At 44.7% G+C, this 15,839-nt stretch overlaps 1 protein-coding gene across 10 annotated transcripts in view; it reads left to right on the forward strand.

Annotated features, from left to right (window-relative positions):
• Positions 1–15,573, forward strand: part of GIT2 (GIT ArfGAP 2) — a 46,671-nt gene extending 31,098 nt beyond the window's left edge. For 4 of the 10 annotated variants that reach the window (XM_060028205.1, XM_060028208.1, XM_060028206.1 and 1 more), the window contains 6 exons: positions 1,489–1,737; positions 3,373–3,462; positions 7,416–7,498; positions 8,114–8,302; positions 11,754–11,817; positions 12,354–15,573. In XM_060028205.1, coding sequence (XP_059884188.1) covers positions 1,489–1,737; positions 3,373–3,462; positions 7,416–7,498; positions 8,114–8,302; positions 11,754–11,817; positions 12,354–12,566 — 888 coding nt within the window. In that variant the 3' untranslated portion in view covers positions 12,567–15,573. Of the gene's footprint in view, positions 1–156; positions 1,469–1,488; positions 1,738–3,372; positions 3,463–7,415; positions 7,499–8,113; positions 8,303–11,753; positions 11,818–12,353 lie in introns of those variants that run through there. The other 6 variants (XM_060028212.1, XM_060028214.1, XR_009521685.1 and 3 more) reach the window with 5 other exon arrangements.
• Positions 15,574–15,839: the final 266 nt, after the last annotated feature.

Here is a 15,839-nt window from a genome sequence, read left to right on the forward strand (position 1 = left end):
CTTTCACAAAAGTTTGGCACTACTAGTATAAAGTATGTGGAATTTGTTTATTTAGCGAAGATGCATTGATTTTATTTCAAAGTTAGGTAAAGTTTTTTAATATATATATAGTTGACGAAGTAGCATGATTTGTGTCTGATCTTTCACATTTAACAGTTGCTTGGAAAAGATGCTAATTAATGAAGAGGAGCAGCCACTATTGGTATATTTTTCACAGATCGGTGCTTTCTTAAATAGAAATTGAAAGTAACTCCTAACACTGAATGGGCTTGCTATTGAAAAAGTAATGATCTCCTGGTGCAAACACAGTTGCTTGTGGACTTAAGCCTTGGCCCTGGTGGGGAATTTGGTCCCATTTTACAATCTCTGTCAAAGAGTAGACAGCTGAACTCACACCACACCCAGCTTATAAAATGTCCTGGAAGATGGAGGAGCACCAAAGGGGAAGGACGTTGTGCAGCCTGGACTCAGTTAATTGTGTTTAAAATGCCAGATGCTAAAGAGTAACTCGGTTCCTTGCTGATCCCTTAACTCTAATTCATCCAGCGCCATGAAGCAGCCTGCATGTAAGGAATGGAAGGAGCGTTCAGGGTCTCCAAGTGACAGCCTCTAACTAAAACGGGGTGGTGCCAGGCAGATTAGAGTGTCTAAAGCTGACACCACGACGGTCGCATTTTTGGGCGGCAGAGCCAAAGGAGAGAGAGGCCAGGTATTCCGGCCCTGGCTGAAAGATGACCGATCACCAGAGGGCAGCGCGCGCTACGTGGAGCGTTCAGATGAAGATGTTGATAGTTCAATAGGTCTCCGGTTTTCTTCGTGATATGTTAATATAGCAAACTTAACCAAGATCTGGTTCCCTCTCTTTTTAAAAAAGTGCTAAATTGTTTGGAATTTTAAAGAGTATTATGTAATAAAAACTTGTTGATCTTATTTTTTCTTGTTGGCTTTTTGGGAAGCAGTAGCTCATCTGATTTTTCGTAAGCTGAATTTCACTGTCTTTCTTGCTTTGCAAAGCAACTCTAGTTATCTTTGTGCTGCTTCCATGGTGTCTGCTGACATTTTTGGCATTTGCAAATTGCTCAGGGCTCATTTGAAAAGCAAGTTACCTAAGTGATGTCTTAATGATCTCAAGCTCTTGCTTGAAACAGCCTTAGAATAATCCAGAGTGCAGCTTGCCTGCAAACGTTTCCCAGGCCCACCGTGACCAATTTTTACGTGGTTAGACAGTTCGCTTTTAAAAAGTCCAAACTGCAACCTTTTCACATTCAGAAATTAGCTATTTAATTTGCTTAAGTGACAAAGTGAGTTGATTGCATTTCACTTATTCTAGAAGAAAGAGTTTTGGTTTGTAGTTGCCTTTGACTTTCAACCCAGCGAGCTGTTAACTGTTCTTGTTGTTAAAGCTGGTAGTTGTATGCGTTTACTTGGTGTTTGCTTTTTCTGCTTGCTATAGAAAAACACAGTCCCACTGCCAAACATGTCTTTCAGCTTCAAACACTCCAGAGTGAAAATTCGAACCTCAGGAAACAGGCCACAACCAATATATATCAGGTGCAAACTGATTCTGAGTACACAGACACTTCCAACCACTCTTCTTTAAAGAGACGTCCATCTGCCCGGGGCAGTAGGCCCATGTCCATGTACGAGACGGGATCAGGTCAGAAACCCTATCTCCCAATGGGAGAAGTGAACCACCCCGAAGAGAGCAGGACGAGACTCCAGCCTTTCCCCGCGCACGTAAGTAACACCACTGGCGCTTCTGCTTTTCACTCTCTGTCCAGCCTGACTCCTGCCTTCCCTCTTCTGAACCTGCAGATCCCCAGTCTCTGCTTTGCCAAATTGGGCTACAAGAGTCGTCCTTGTGTTTGCTGTATTAACATGTCGACAGGTGCTTGCAGTGTTCCCACAAGCACTCAGGGCCACTGGCCGAAAGTTTTCCAACGACCCTGGGGATTCTGGCTCTTGCTCAGCCCCTCTCCCCTTTTTCTCCCCCGTATCCATAATAACTTTCCCCGCCAGCCACTATTGGAACTTTTTTGGTAACAAGCTTCCTTCCCTATTTCCAAAAACAAAAGCAAATTATAAAGGTTACTGGCAGCAGTAAGTACCGTCTTCTTCGAGGTAGACGGGCATGTGCCCCCTTACGCACAGGAGCCCTGAGAATTCAAGGCGCCTCCTCTGCTCCTCCCAGTGGAGCGGGTGGTGTCTGTGGCCTGGGCATGCAGGCCAGGTCTGGAAGCCTCTGGGCCTCCGCAGCCCCTGCACCTGTGGTCAGTGTGCCTGCTTAGCTGCATCCTCCTCCCTGCGTGGAGAAAGTGTTGCTTTTTCACTTCATACGAATGAGATGTAAGAATTCTATATCGACCTTACAAGCGTTACATTCCAAAGATTGTATTCTGTAACAGGCTACTAATGCTCCTATTCTACAGTGGAATAACTATTGTGTTGTGAGGGTTTCAAATATTATATTTCTTGGGGATTAATTTGTTTTAAAAAACCTATGTTTTGACAAAATGTTGCAGGCATTTTGAACCTGTGTGATGTTTTCTCAAAGAGTAATATTTATCTTTTTGAATGTCAGAGTTATTCTTCAGTCCACTCTTATAGGAATTTCCAAAAAATTCTCAGAGTAAATAGAAAGTAAAGGATAGTAAAGGATATGGTGTAGGAAATTAAGCCCTAGTTTAATTTTGTCAAGCTTTAATGTGATAAAATTACAGTGTTGTTATATTGTAATTGGGAGTCTACTACTTCAACTTTTTAAGTTGTTTGGGCTGAACATTCTAAAGCAATTGATTTGATACATTGGGTGTAATGGGAATGCCATTGAACTAAGTTAAGAATCTTATTTTTGTATAACTGAAAACAAAATTTAGAAAAAGCCACTTTGTTAGTTTTCACAGTATACTTTTTAATTTTAGAAACATTTAAAATGTAAGAACGTCTTATTGTAAAAGTTCTATATCTGTACTAAGGAGCAGATTGATAGCGTATACCAACTTTAAATCATTTGTATAGTTTTTCATTTCATATCATCTGTCCTGGTTAAAAAACAAATATTTGTTTAAGGCTGTCTATTAAAAAAAAAGAAACATTGGCAAATTTGACAAATTATGCTAGGTATTGTCTTTCCCTCATAGAAAAGTAGCCTTATAAATTCCAAGTAATTTCCGAGAGGCATTTCACTAAGGGATTAAACATCTCTAGCGATCTGTCATTGGCTAGCGTGGAAGTTTCAGCACTGATCTCATGTGTGTAGTGAGTTGCTTTTTAGGATTCTTTTCTGGGAAACCTGGGCCGAAGCCAGGGTAGGAGGTGGGGTTTTTTGTTTGTTTTGTGTTTTCCCGAGTGTGTTTCTTTTTCCCCTTCCAGATTGGGAGGAGTGCGCTTGTGACCTCCTCTTCGTCTCTGCCTTCCTTCCCCTCCACACTTTCCTGGTCGAGGGACGAGAGCGCCCGAAGGGTTAAGTACACTCTGAATGCTCTGCTCTCTGGAGGAGGGGCAGTGCTCCTGGCGCTCTGTGCTTCTCCCAGCCCTCCCTCCCTCCGCTAACTGCTCTCTGTCCTGCATGAGGCAGCGCTTCCCTCCTGGTGTCTCAGCTCTCAGCACTCACACACGCATGCATGCCTGCAGGAGGCGGCCTCCGTCTCCTCGAACTCCACATTGCTCAGTCTCACGTGACATTTAACACAGTCTGCAGTTCACCCTGTAACACTGATTCTGAGCATTCTGTCTTTTTAAACAATCAGAAAATTAGCTGGCTGCTGGCTAAATATTATAATAGGGCAAATCTGTCCAAATTTGTTCAGAGAACTAGCGTATTTGGACTAACGGAAACACTAAGACATCGTGCTCTTTATTTTTTATTGTTTTTTACCTCTTGACATATTTTACCTCAGCACCTTACATGACAAACCAAGGTTTTGCAGTCCCTGCATTCTGCATCCAGATTGCAACACATGGCAGCACTGGAGGTGTAGGCACCTGTTAGTATGAAGCTGTTCACTTTGTTCTTTGGTCAAGTCCAGCTTGCCAACGTATAATTTACATTCCCAGTAACAGCACATGATACAGGTAAGCTCCTTTTAGAGTAGCCAGGCAGCAAGTATTTATCAAGCACCTTGTCCACACCCAGCCTTTTGGAAAGTCAGTTAAAGGGTCCTGGGGACTTAGGTGACCTCCCTGCTCCCAAAGGCACTGTCAGTTTAAAAAACAGTTTCATGCATGAAGAGTATATGGCAGCAAGCTGGGAAAGTCATGACAGAGCACAGGCTTTGCAGACCTGCGTTCAGGTCCTGGCTCTTTTGTTTTTTACTGGAAGGGCAGTGTGGCTAAAGTGAGAGGAGGGAGGGTGGGTGTGGGTGAGGGACCACCTTTACAGACCAGGGGGATTTGCACTGCCCTTTGTCCGTTCCCTCCACATCGGCAGGAACGATGGAGAATCTTGCCCACTGCCAGTGCCTTATGGCACGTGGAGGCCCTTTGGGGGTTCTTTTCTGCACTTTTGAGGTAATCTTTAAAAAAAAAACCTCTTGACATATGCTACTATCTTCTGAGCAGTTCTGAAATTGAACTGCACTGTTTATATTACAGTATTTCAGTTAAAGTAAGGGGCAGTTAAATAGAAATGAATATCTTATTTGAAATGTTGTTGCTAAGAGTCAAGTAAACCTCTTTTTGTCCACTGTGAAAGTTTTTAAAAATTTTTTGGTAGTTTTGAGAATTATTGCAAGGACTGCTTACTGAGACAGTGTTTTATACTGGCCATTTAAACGGGTAATCCTCATTGCTCCTGACAGCTTCATCGTGAGGTTAGGCTTTTATGGCATGTCTGTACGCAGAGAAAACTACCAATCTATTAAATAAACTGAACCAGCACCAGCTATAAGGTAACTTTTCTATTAACAGCTTTGAGAGAGCAGCACTTTTAACTAGTAGACCTTAGTTCTGCATGTTTACAATAATTTTCATAAAATTAATGCTGACTAATTTGAAATCCTGAAATATGCTTTTGTTGGTAACGATGAAGGATTTAATGTAAGTAACGGATTTCCTGGGTGGTTATTGTTGTACGTTGTTTTCTGTATTTGAGAAACATTTCCTGAGTACTTTTATTAGATATATGAGTCATTACTCTTCTAAAATGTTTCAATGAAACTTGGTACTTTTGATCATTGTGGAGGTAATGCATTTGATTTGTAATTGTCAAATTTACATCAAGGAAGGCAAAAAGATCCATTATAAAAAGGTGGGTTTTTTCTGGGTTTAATTCCGTTTTCTAGCTTTTTCCACCGGAGCAGCTCTGGACAAATGTCCCAGAATAATTATTTAAATACACATTTTTTACATTCCATTTTATGCTGTGTATGTGCGTGTACACACTCATCTCTGTGTGTGTATGTATATATAAAAACTAAAGGAAAAGAAATGTATTAGTCAGACATTCACTGTGAAAGGTAAGAAGAGATTTGTTTTGTTTTGTTTTGTCTTTTGTTTTTTGTTTTGTTTTGTGTTTTGAGATCATCTCTGCAAGAGCCTGGTTTCACTGTTCCCTGCCTGCCTTTGCTCTTCCATGTAGATAGCCAGTAGCCAGTAACTCACTGATTGATCCATAAAGCCAAAGCAAAAGCAGCTAGTGAAGCAGAACTGCTTGCTGGTAGGAGATGTAAACAAAGGGATCTTAAATGTTATAGTAGTTTTTACAGAACTTAGCTTTACAGACTCTCTTTATAGCTGCAGGCCAACATTTTCAGTCATTTGCCAGTTGTATTTGAGTGGTTTCAGTACGAACTCGTATTGAACTTTAGGAGCCCAGTGCAAGTGTCTTACGTTAAGTGGCTGGGACCAAATAGAGCATTTGGGGGAAACATGAAAGACCTCAGCAGACAGAGAAAGAGTGTTCTCCCTGGGAGAGGACAGAGAGGGGTCATGGGGATAGTAAGCAACACGTGGTATGAATAAGGAGCCTTTCCCCATCTCAGGGCTGGCTGCCTCCCTGCCTACCCGCCCGCATAGGGCCTTCAGCCCTATGTTCCAGCATTATCAGGAACAAATAATTAAACTTTATGGAGACTTACTTAACTGACTCACTCTAAGGGAGCCATTCATTTGAGTGGAGCTACAGGGTCTCCGTGTGTTTAAACAGGGCTCTGAATTTACAGGCGCTTTAACTTTAGCCACATTTCATTGCAGCAACCATAAAATTCCTTAGGCACATGTTTTGATTAACTTGGATTAAATTCAAGTTACAGAGCTAGAAATAGCTCATATTTCTCTTTTGCTATTGCTAATCAATTTAGGTTTTAAATCAGCTTCCACTGATTCCTGTTCAAATGAAGAAATTCCCAAGCACTGTGGGTAAAATAAATACTGAGGGGAAATCCTTTGTATTAAATGCTCCAGAACTAACATACTCCCCTTCAAAGGAATGTGGTCCCCTTCAAATGTTGTCACCCCAGAAGGCCCTGTACTTAGCAGTGCTGCCATTTGCTCAAAACAGTTGTAGGCTTCCTGTGTCCCATTTTTGTTGCACCATATCTTTATGTTTTAAGGGATAGATGTTTGGGGAGACAGATGAAAGGGGTTGGAAACCAAATGTCACACCAGGTTACTCCATTTTGGTTCACAAACAACGTGTGGCAATGAATGAATGGTTTCTGGTTTCCTTGTGTGGCTCACACGAGCCGTCTCTGAGGATAGTTCTTGGAGAGCTGTGTTGTGAGCAGTGGTGGTCCTCAGGGCCCCAGGTGTGTGGGGTATTGGAGGTAGCAGGAGACAGGAAGCCCAGGTTCTTAGTCCAGGTTTTCTGCTGACTCTTTGGCCTTGGGGGTGACCGCCAGCTCTTTTGGCCCTTCCTTTTCTCATCTGGTATTAGACTAGCTGATCTGCAGGCAACTCCCAGTGCTCACATCTGTGGATATATGTGCGGACCCATTTGCTTCTTAAATGGGCCCCATTATATTATAGTTAAACTCCATACTCCTCAGAGAGCTAAACATGAGCGTTGCCTTGCGCGTCTGTTAGTTTGTACCGGGGGTCTGTGTATGGAGCAGCTAAGAAGCAAAGAAGAAAATGGGGCAGAGAAGGAAAGAAACCGTTTCTGGATCCACTATTCATCTGTTACTAAATTTAAAAAAAAAATTTTTTTTAATTTTCTGGCCACGCCACGCGGCTTGCAGGATCATAGTTCCCTGACCAGAGATCAAACCCGGGCCCCGGACAGTGAAAGCACCATCTCCTAACCACTGGACCACCAGGGAATTCCCTGTTCCTAAATTTTTAATAAAGCATCGGCCCCCGTCCCAGATGAGATCTGGGGCATGATGGCCACGTAGCCTGACAGGTAACAGTTCCTGAGAAGGCACCCAAGAAGTGTCTGGTGCTCTCAACTAATGGGGTCGCCTTTTCTCTTGTAGGCATCCAGGCTGGAGAAGCAGAACAGCACACCTGAAAGTGACTATGACAACACTCCCAATGACAGGGACCTGGATGACTTGGGGTACATGTGCAGGAAGAATGCCCTGGGGCTGGGCTCTTCAACCAGAGACCGAGCAGCGTGGTCAGGAGGCACACTTCACCACCTGCACCCGCTTCTCTGTTTTCAGACCCATAACGTCCTCAGATATTAAGGCATAAGTTCATAGTTCACACCTCTTCCCATCTCCCATTATTGCCACAGGGGCCTTTTGTTCTTTTACCAGCAGGTTAGACTCATCTCTGAGTCTGTAATGCGCTTAAAGTCAGTACTCCATTTCATTTTCGAGTCAACGTTAGGTTACATCCTGCATTTACATCCCGAGGAGTTGGCTCGATTAGGGTGGCTTCATAACCACACACCCTCCCTGCTCCGGTTGTTCCCTCCCTTTCCCCATCTTTAGCCTTCCTACTAGGGTCATCATGTCCACCCCCATGGTAGAGTGAAACAGCCTCTCTATGAGCTGTGGCTGCCTGCTGATGAACCAGCCTTACCCTGAGTCTCCTGTCAGACAGGATAAAGGAAACCACAAAAGCAGCCCACTCGTGCCTTTGGCACATGCACATGCTGTGGCTCCTAGAAGCAGAGAGGCAGCTGATAACTACCTGTCACATTTAACCACTTCTTCAATGCTCACAGGTCAAGCAGGAAGGGAAGGCAAAGAAGTACAGTGTGGCAAGGTGATGGCTCAGGCCCAGATGTGGCAGAGCCCCACAAGGCCCCGAGCCCCGTCTTCCCCAGCACCGAAGACGTCATCCGGAAGACTGAACAGATCACTAAAAACATACAGGAGCTCTTAAGAGCAGCCCAAGAAAATAAACACGACAGGTAAGGAGGCTTGAATATCCGGCCTGGCAGGACGTGTGCACATGCTCTGGAAGAGATGCTGCTGCTCCCTTACAGATGGGGATTTTTTTTTTAATATGCTCACTTCAAAAGTTGTTGAAGGGCTTCCCTGGTGGCACAGTGGTTGAGAGTCCGCCTACTGATGCAGGGGACGCGGGTTCGTGCCCCAGTCCGGGAAGATCCCGCATGCCGCGGAGCAGCTGGGCCCGTGAGCCATGGCCACTGAGCCTGCACGTCCGGAGCCTGTGCTCTGCAACGGGAGAGGCCAAAACAGTGAGAGGCCCGCGTACGGCAAAAAAAAAAAAAAAGTTGTTGAAAATTTCAGGTTTATGTAACAGGCTTAAAAACAAATTTGTCTTTTTTTTATGTAGTATTTTTAATCTTTCATCTTCTTATGAAGTGCTCTGAATATAGCTGCCTCTAGAGATAGAACTGCAGCATATTTGGGGTAGTGACATTCCCAGTTCTTGAGGTGAAAGAAGCTACCTCAAAACTAGCAACACATTCTCCCGGCCACACTGCTGTCTGTGGTCTCCTTAGCTGGGGAGAAATCTACTGCCATGGAAGGTATCCTGAAATGAACCTGATTTCTTACCTTTTTCCCTCATGCATGTGCACGTCTAAGAAGCAAGTGGTTTTTAGAAAAGTTGATCTAATTGTCACGCAAATCATTCTCTGCTCCTGAATGAAGAGTCTGCTCACTCTGGGCAGAACCATATCTTGCAGAGTTATTTCTTACTGCAGAGAAGGGTCCAGCTCTCGTTCTAACTCACCCCTCTGTCCTCTGGTAAGTTGTTAGCTGTTGCAGGTGGTATCCTAGTCTCATGCGGCCGGCCTGCTCCAGACACAATCATGACACGTTTAACATCATCCCACTGAGTTTATGAAAGCGGCAAAATTTGATCAAAACCCAAGAACAATCTCATTGTTTTCATTAAGTCAGCAAAGTTTAGGGCTTCAGTGAAGAACTTCTCTCCATGCCTTTGCACGAACAAAAGTTGTTCAAGGAACACAGTACTGCTTCTTCTTTTTCCTGTTCTCTTCCATGAAAAGATGCACCAGTGTCTTTTGCATTCTCCGTGTCCCTCGCACTGCCATGCTCACCTCCCCATTTTCTACCCTCTTCCGTTTTGCTGTACAGTTCAGACTTCTCCCAGTGTCATTATTTCCCACTCAGTAGGAGAGGAATGGTCAGTGTTTATTGAAAGAGCAGAGCTAGTCTTCACGGATGGACTGCTGGAGGCTCCTCAGAGAAAAAGAGGAACCTGCATAATTTCTCAGCCTCCTTCCACGAAAATTATATAGCTGTTTATCGCTCCCCTCCCCCGGACATCCTCTTTATCACATGCCCTTCCTGCCTCACACGCTACAGGTGTGGAGTTCCTCTGCTCCTCACCCAGCCTTGGCAACAGGCAACTTCATTACCACATTACATAAAGCAAAACGTTTCACACCTCAAACGTATCAAGGCACCGTGAAAACAGGGTGAACTCTTTCCCTGGGGCTCTCCCACCATTGAACAGCATGCTTCACTTCTCATTTCCCGCAGCTCAGAAGTGCCTTGCTTATATTTCAAACAGCAGCCAAAAACTATGCTTACATTAAGTTTCTCTCTTTGATGGTTATCAAAAATATAAATATCTGCCCTGGAGCTGTTTCTGGCTTCAAATATCACAATATGTGGTGCTTGGTACAGTTTGGGAAGTTTCTTTTTTTTTTTTTTTTTAAGATGTACAAATCCATTCAATATATGTCATGATCTGTTTTCTGTAAGAACCATGAGAGAATGATGCAGAGATTTTTAATCATCAACTCACTTTTTTGGTTTAAACTAGAATTGGTCTAGAGAATTTATATTTTATAAATTGTTCAGTGTTCTCTTAAAATCTCTGGTTCCTTGTGTATCTGAGACACTTTCTCTTTTTTTTGGCTGCATTGGGTCTTCGTTGCTGCGCGCGGGCTTTCTCTAGTTGTGGTGAGCGGGGGCTACTCTTTGTTGAGGTGCGCGGGCCTCTCATTGCAGTGGCTTCTCCTGTTGCGGAGCACGGGCCCTAGAGTGCACGGGCTTCAGTAGTTGTAGCACGTGGGCTCAGTAGTTGCGGCACGCAGGCCCTAGAGTGCACGGGCTTCAGTAGTTGTGGCGCACGGGCTCTAGAGCACAGGCTCAGTAGTTGTGGCACACAGGCTTAGTTGGTCCACAGCATGTGGGATCTTCCCGGACCAGGGCTCGAACCCGTGTACCCCGCATTGGCAGATGGATTCTTAACCACTGCGCCACGAGGGAAGTCCCGACACTTTCATTTATAATCTTGCATTATATGAATTAAACCCATGCCTTTTTCTCTTGTTTTCTCCTCTCGATATCCATTGCTTATGCTCGTCCTAAGTGGACCAGTAGCCCATGCAGACACGGTCAGGCTTAGTCCTGGTCCCCTGGGCTGAGCAAGCTCCCCACAGCCCCTGACCTTCCCTCAGCCTGGTCCCATCCCCTCAGCCTCCAGCCTCACTCCCTGCCTGTCTCTGTTTCTGTCTCTCTCTCTTACACACAATTACACAGTCCAGGGATTACTGCATATTATGCACAAAAGCCTTTTCAAGGAAAGATAACAAGTTGTGAACATGGACTCCCTGTGGTAGAGAAGGAGGAGGACTTTGTCATTAATCTGCATGTGCTTTCTTTCGTGGCTTATTGAGGACTTCCTAAAATATGTCATAGTGTGAGTTTTTGAGAGATGTCCTTAGGAAAAATGTCTCCTCTATGTAGCAGGAGGAAAGGGTGAATTATATTTCTGGGTCAAAATGAAAACCATAACCAGCAAAACATAAAAAACTCTTAGGTGTGGATCTCAGTTAATGCTCAAGAAACATTTGTGGCTGATACAGTGGTTGCTGTGGACATTGCCTTTTTTTGAGGGTCTTTGTCACCAGATGGGTTGTTGCCCCTTCACATTTGCAAGTTAAGTAACTCCTATGCATTGGTGTTTTTGTTATTACATGGTGTATGGTTCTAACTGCTCATAAAGGTAAAAGTCGGGAATTCCCAGTTGGAAGGCATTTTGGTATAATTCAAACCAGTTTCTTGAGATGCAATGATTTAATTAAAATGTAGGCAGTATTAATTTAAATGAACACCTTGAGGAGGTGTAGATACCTTTACAGACTAACTGTTCTGTGGTTCCACCTGGCTGGTAGTGGACATTGCCTACATTCATACCTGGAGACTGTTTTTGTCTGATTGAATGAACTTTCAAGAAAGGATGGGGCCCCTGCTTTATCACAGAGCACCTCCTGTTGATGTGGGATCCACAGCAGGTTGGCCGTGGCCTCGACCCCTTTGTTACAGGAATGTAAATGGGACCTATTCTTAGCCGAGTATTCTCTGTCTCTGAATTATTTTCACTGTCTTTGAATAACCTTTTCAATATTCTTGCAGTTATATTCCCTGCTCAGAGAGGATACATGTAGCTGTTACAGAAATGGCAGCATTATTCCCCAAAGTAAGTCACTCCCTACTAACTTGGTTCAGATCCCTTTTAATGAACCGTAAGAAATTTCTTTATGACCTTTACATTATATTAATCTTTTTGTAGCACAGGAAGTTTTGAATATGCAAATAGCCATATAGAGCTTTGAAATACTTTTTGTGCTACATGAGTATTGATTTGGGTTTAATAAGACAAGAATGTACAAGCCAAATGCTGAAAGGTAAAGCATTAATAGAATGAAATTTTATCTGGAATATTTCACCCAAGTGGATTAATATTTTTCAAAAACCACTTCAGTATAGCACTACTAAATGCATACTATTAAATACACTGCACGCACTTTGACCTTTGAGACAGAGCCCTTCAGCATCCGCCACACTGTGGGTTGCCAAGCTTGCAATGTTCCGAGCACCCTCAGTGAAAAAGTGCTGGACAGAACTGCTGTTCACTGTGGAATAGTTTGAGTTGTTTTCTGAGGAATGCTTGTCCGTGCTCTCGGATACATCCACCCTGCAGTTCATGGCGAATGCCTATGTTTTTCTGTTTAGAAACCCAGGTCCGACATGGTGAGGACTTCCCTCCGTTTACTGACATCCAGTGCCTACCGACTCCAGTCGGAGTGCAAGAAGACCCTCCCAGGCGACCCGGGCCCGCCCACGGACATCCAGCTGGTCACGCAGCAGGTCATCCAGTGTGCGTACGACATCGCCAAGGCCGCCAAACAGCTGGTCACCATCACCACCAAAGAGAACAACAACTGAATGGCAGGGCTGGCCCGGCCCTTCTGTTTTTGAGGCTTTTCTAAGTCCGGTTTCCAATTTAGACATGGAACTCTTCCAATTTTTACAGAAACAAACGTTTAATGAAAATTTAAAACTTCTTAAAAGAAAATTCAGTATTATTTTTGCATGTTTTCTAACAAATTTTCAACTATTAATTTAACCCACTTGCCTTACTTGTGCCTGTTTGCCAGTTTACCTTCTGACGTGCTGTTGTGCTGTCCGTGACCGTCGAGTTAATGATCATAGATATCCAAAAGCAGATCTTCATTGTTTAGAGTATTTTAGAACTTTTCCATCCCTTCAGACTCCTTGCCTATGGCTAAAACTATAAGAGAGAGTCTTACTGAAACATTCTCTGGAGAGAGTTGGGTTAAAAAAAAAAAAGTCAGCATTGTCTGTTCCCTCTCAAGTATTGTGCAATAAGCAGATTTTCCAGCCTCCACTGCAGAATCTCTTAAGTTTGGGGTATCTCCAAGCAGGCATGTTAGAGAAAGGACTTTGCCACTTTCTAAAAATAGTGTAACAATCTCTCTTGGAAGGAAACAATGAAGTGTTCAATTTCTTTTAACTGTTCTATCATATGAGGTGTTCTCTCATCTAATTTTTTGATCCTATCTTCTATTTCTATTTTACTATCATCCTCAAGTCCCCATGGCATCCGATAAGCACTCATGCTCCCTGTCGTGTGTCCCTTGGCCGTGTTATCACGCACACTCTGTGGAGCCTCAGTCCCACGAGCCGTAACTAATTTTGTCCCTCCCCATTCAGATAGCACTGCCATAAACGGTGACAGGAGCAGTGATCTGCTCCCCTTACTCCTCTAGCCGCCTAAAGCCTTCCCACACGATCTGCTTCGCATATCTCGCCACCTTTAAGGACTTCTTATGAGGTAAGATGTGTACAATCACCTGAGTTCGCTTCTCTTCCATTATCTCACTGGTACTTCACAATTAGACATCACCTTTCAAGGGACTTCCAATGCAGGGGGTGTGGGTTCGATCCCTGGTTGGGGAGCAAGTTAGTAAAAAGAGCTTTGTTGTTCTAAAAGCTAAAGCATATCCCTTCCTGCTCGTTCCCGCAGTTTTGTGTGGGTGTGGCTCAGACCCTGACCTAGACCAGAGGGGCCAGGTGGTACTGACATTGGTGAGTGAAGCGAGCCAGGTGCCCAGGGCAGGGGACAGTGGGGGAGCCCGTGGCACATCAGTGGTCACAGCATCTCCCTGGCTCCACTCAGGCTGCCACGTGGAAAAGTGGGCCTGGGGTTGCTGGAGCTTTGATTTGTCAGGAGACACCAGATATTTTTTGTGCCGTCTCTCCATTTCTAAATGTTCGCAACTCATCTAAAAGTGTTCACGGCACACGTGTGGGTGAGCTTAGGCCTCTAGGCTGCCAGCTCACAGCTCTGCTGTGTAGTGTGAGGGCCTGGCTTCCCTGGTCTCCCCCGGTTTAGCCTCTGAACCTTACCTGTAGCGTGGCCACTGTACCCTGTGATCAGTTGCTGTTAGTCCTTGTTTCACCCATCTTTTCTGTCCCATAGCGCTCGTTCACACACGTGAAAAAGTCAAAATAATCAAAGTTGCCTAAAAACATTCTCAATAAGCCTGTATTTTCACAGAACTGTTTGATTCACAAACACCTTTGTAGTGTGACCGAATGCTGTCGGAGAGGAGAACCGCAATGGTGTTTGGTTTACTAAGTCACTGTGAATGGGTGCTTTCGCCGGCTTTTGCTGCACTGAGTAGTGTGGGGAAAGGGTCCACATCTCCAAGACTTGTCTGCACAAACCTAAGTGCCGTGCTCTTATTGGATGCTGAGGGGACGCCTTCTCGAGGAATGTCTTCTACCTTAAGTTCAAGCACTGTCTGAGAACCTTTTCTGCATGCTGCATGTACCGGGCTGTCCCTCCTCTTCCTTGCAAACACGTGCCCTCCTACCAGGCCTACATGGGCTCCTCGGGAAAGGCCCAGCAGCAGTTCAGAGTCAGTGCCCTTGGCCTCCCGGGGAGGACGGGCTTCTGCATAATGAGTCGCCTGCGGTGGGTGAAGTGGTGTCTTCACTCCAACACTCAGGACCTGCAGTGGAGGACGCTGTTTCGTGCCCCTGGAGAAAGTCAAGGAACGTGGGGACCACCAAAGCATTTCCCGTTGTGAGAACACCACAGGAGGTTGCTCTGTTAACCCACAGTGCCAAAACCCGGGAAGGAAGTTCCCAGGTGGAGTGACAGGAGGGCCACAGCTCGTCCTTCTCATCAAAGTGCCCTGCCCGTTTCCTCGGCCCTGAGAGGCCGGGGTTAGAGGTCCCCGGGGCCTGCGAACAACTCGCACCTTGTCTGAACAGTCGTTCACCGTCTTTTGCACATGGGTTCCACAGCCTTGCACTAGTGTCTGCGTTCTGTAATGTCATTCTCTTACCCTTGATTCTCAAATTCCCGCCCCCTCAAAAGCCCCTCGGAGCTGAGAGGTCGGAGGTAGGAAACCGGCATTTGCCACTTGCTGGGGGAGACGGCTCCACCCCTGAGCTCCTTCAACTGAAGTCATCTTCTGCCTCGGCATGCAAATAGTTCTTATTGCCAAAGAACAATGAATCGGGCCCAAAGACCAAATACAGCATCTCATCAATTGGAACTATAAACGCACAACTCAGGAGCTGTCCTCCAATTCCTCCAGCGGTTTAAGCTGCGGAACCAGAGTGAGACCGGCATGAGTGTCCTCCGCAGCCACCCTGAGCTCCCAAAGCAGAGAGTTTTCCTTCTTTCCTTGTCCCGGTTGAAGGTCACCTTGATTTTACAAAAGAAAATGCTGCATAGGAAAAATGAAATGCCTTTTATTCCAATGTGTTTTATCCATGTCACCCATTATTCTGTACTTATTTTTCCTGTTTGTTGTACATTCTATTCCTGTAATTATTGTTCATCCCTTTAAGCGTTGTAAAATCGTTTTGGAATTTGTGCCTGCTAGTTATGCAATAAACAGGCTCTGTAAGTGTCCTTGTGGTAATTCTATGCTTCCCATCAATAAGTTGATGTTTCCAGATACTAGGTCAACGTTCCTAGAAAGTTCTTCCCACAGAACCTCATCTTTGATAAGAGATGGTATCAAATGTGCCTCCACCCTGGGGGGGCTCTGTCCGTTTTCAGAAAGGATGACCTTTTCCTCCTCTGTGCTCAGCAGATAGCTTTCTTACGAGAAGTCCTGCATCAGGGAATCAGTTCCATGTATCTTATCATGATGCATTTACTCCTCACGTTAAATT

Source organism: Delphinus delphis, chromosome 13, assembly GCF_949987515.2.
Source record: "Delphinus delphis chromosome 13, mDelDel1.2, whole genome shotgun sequence".
Lineage (NCBI taxonomy): Eukaryota > Metazoa > Chordata > Mammalia > Artiodactyla > Delphinidae > Delphinus > Delphinus delphis.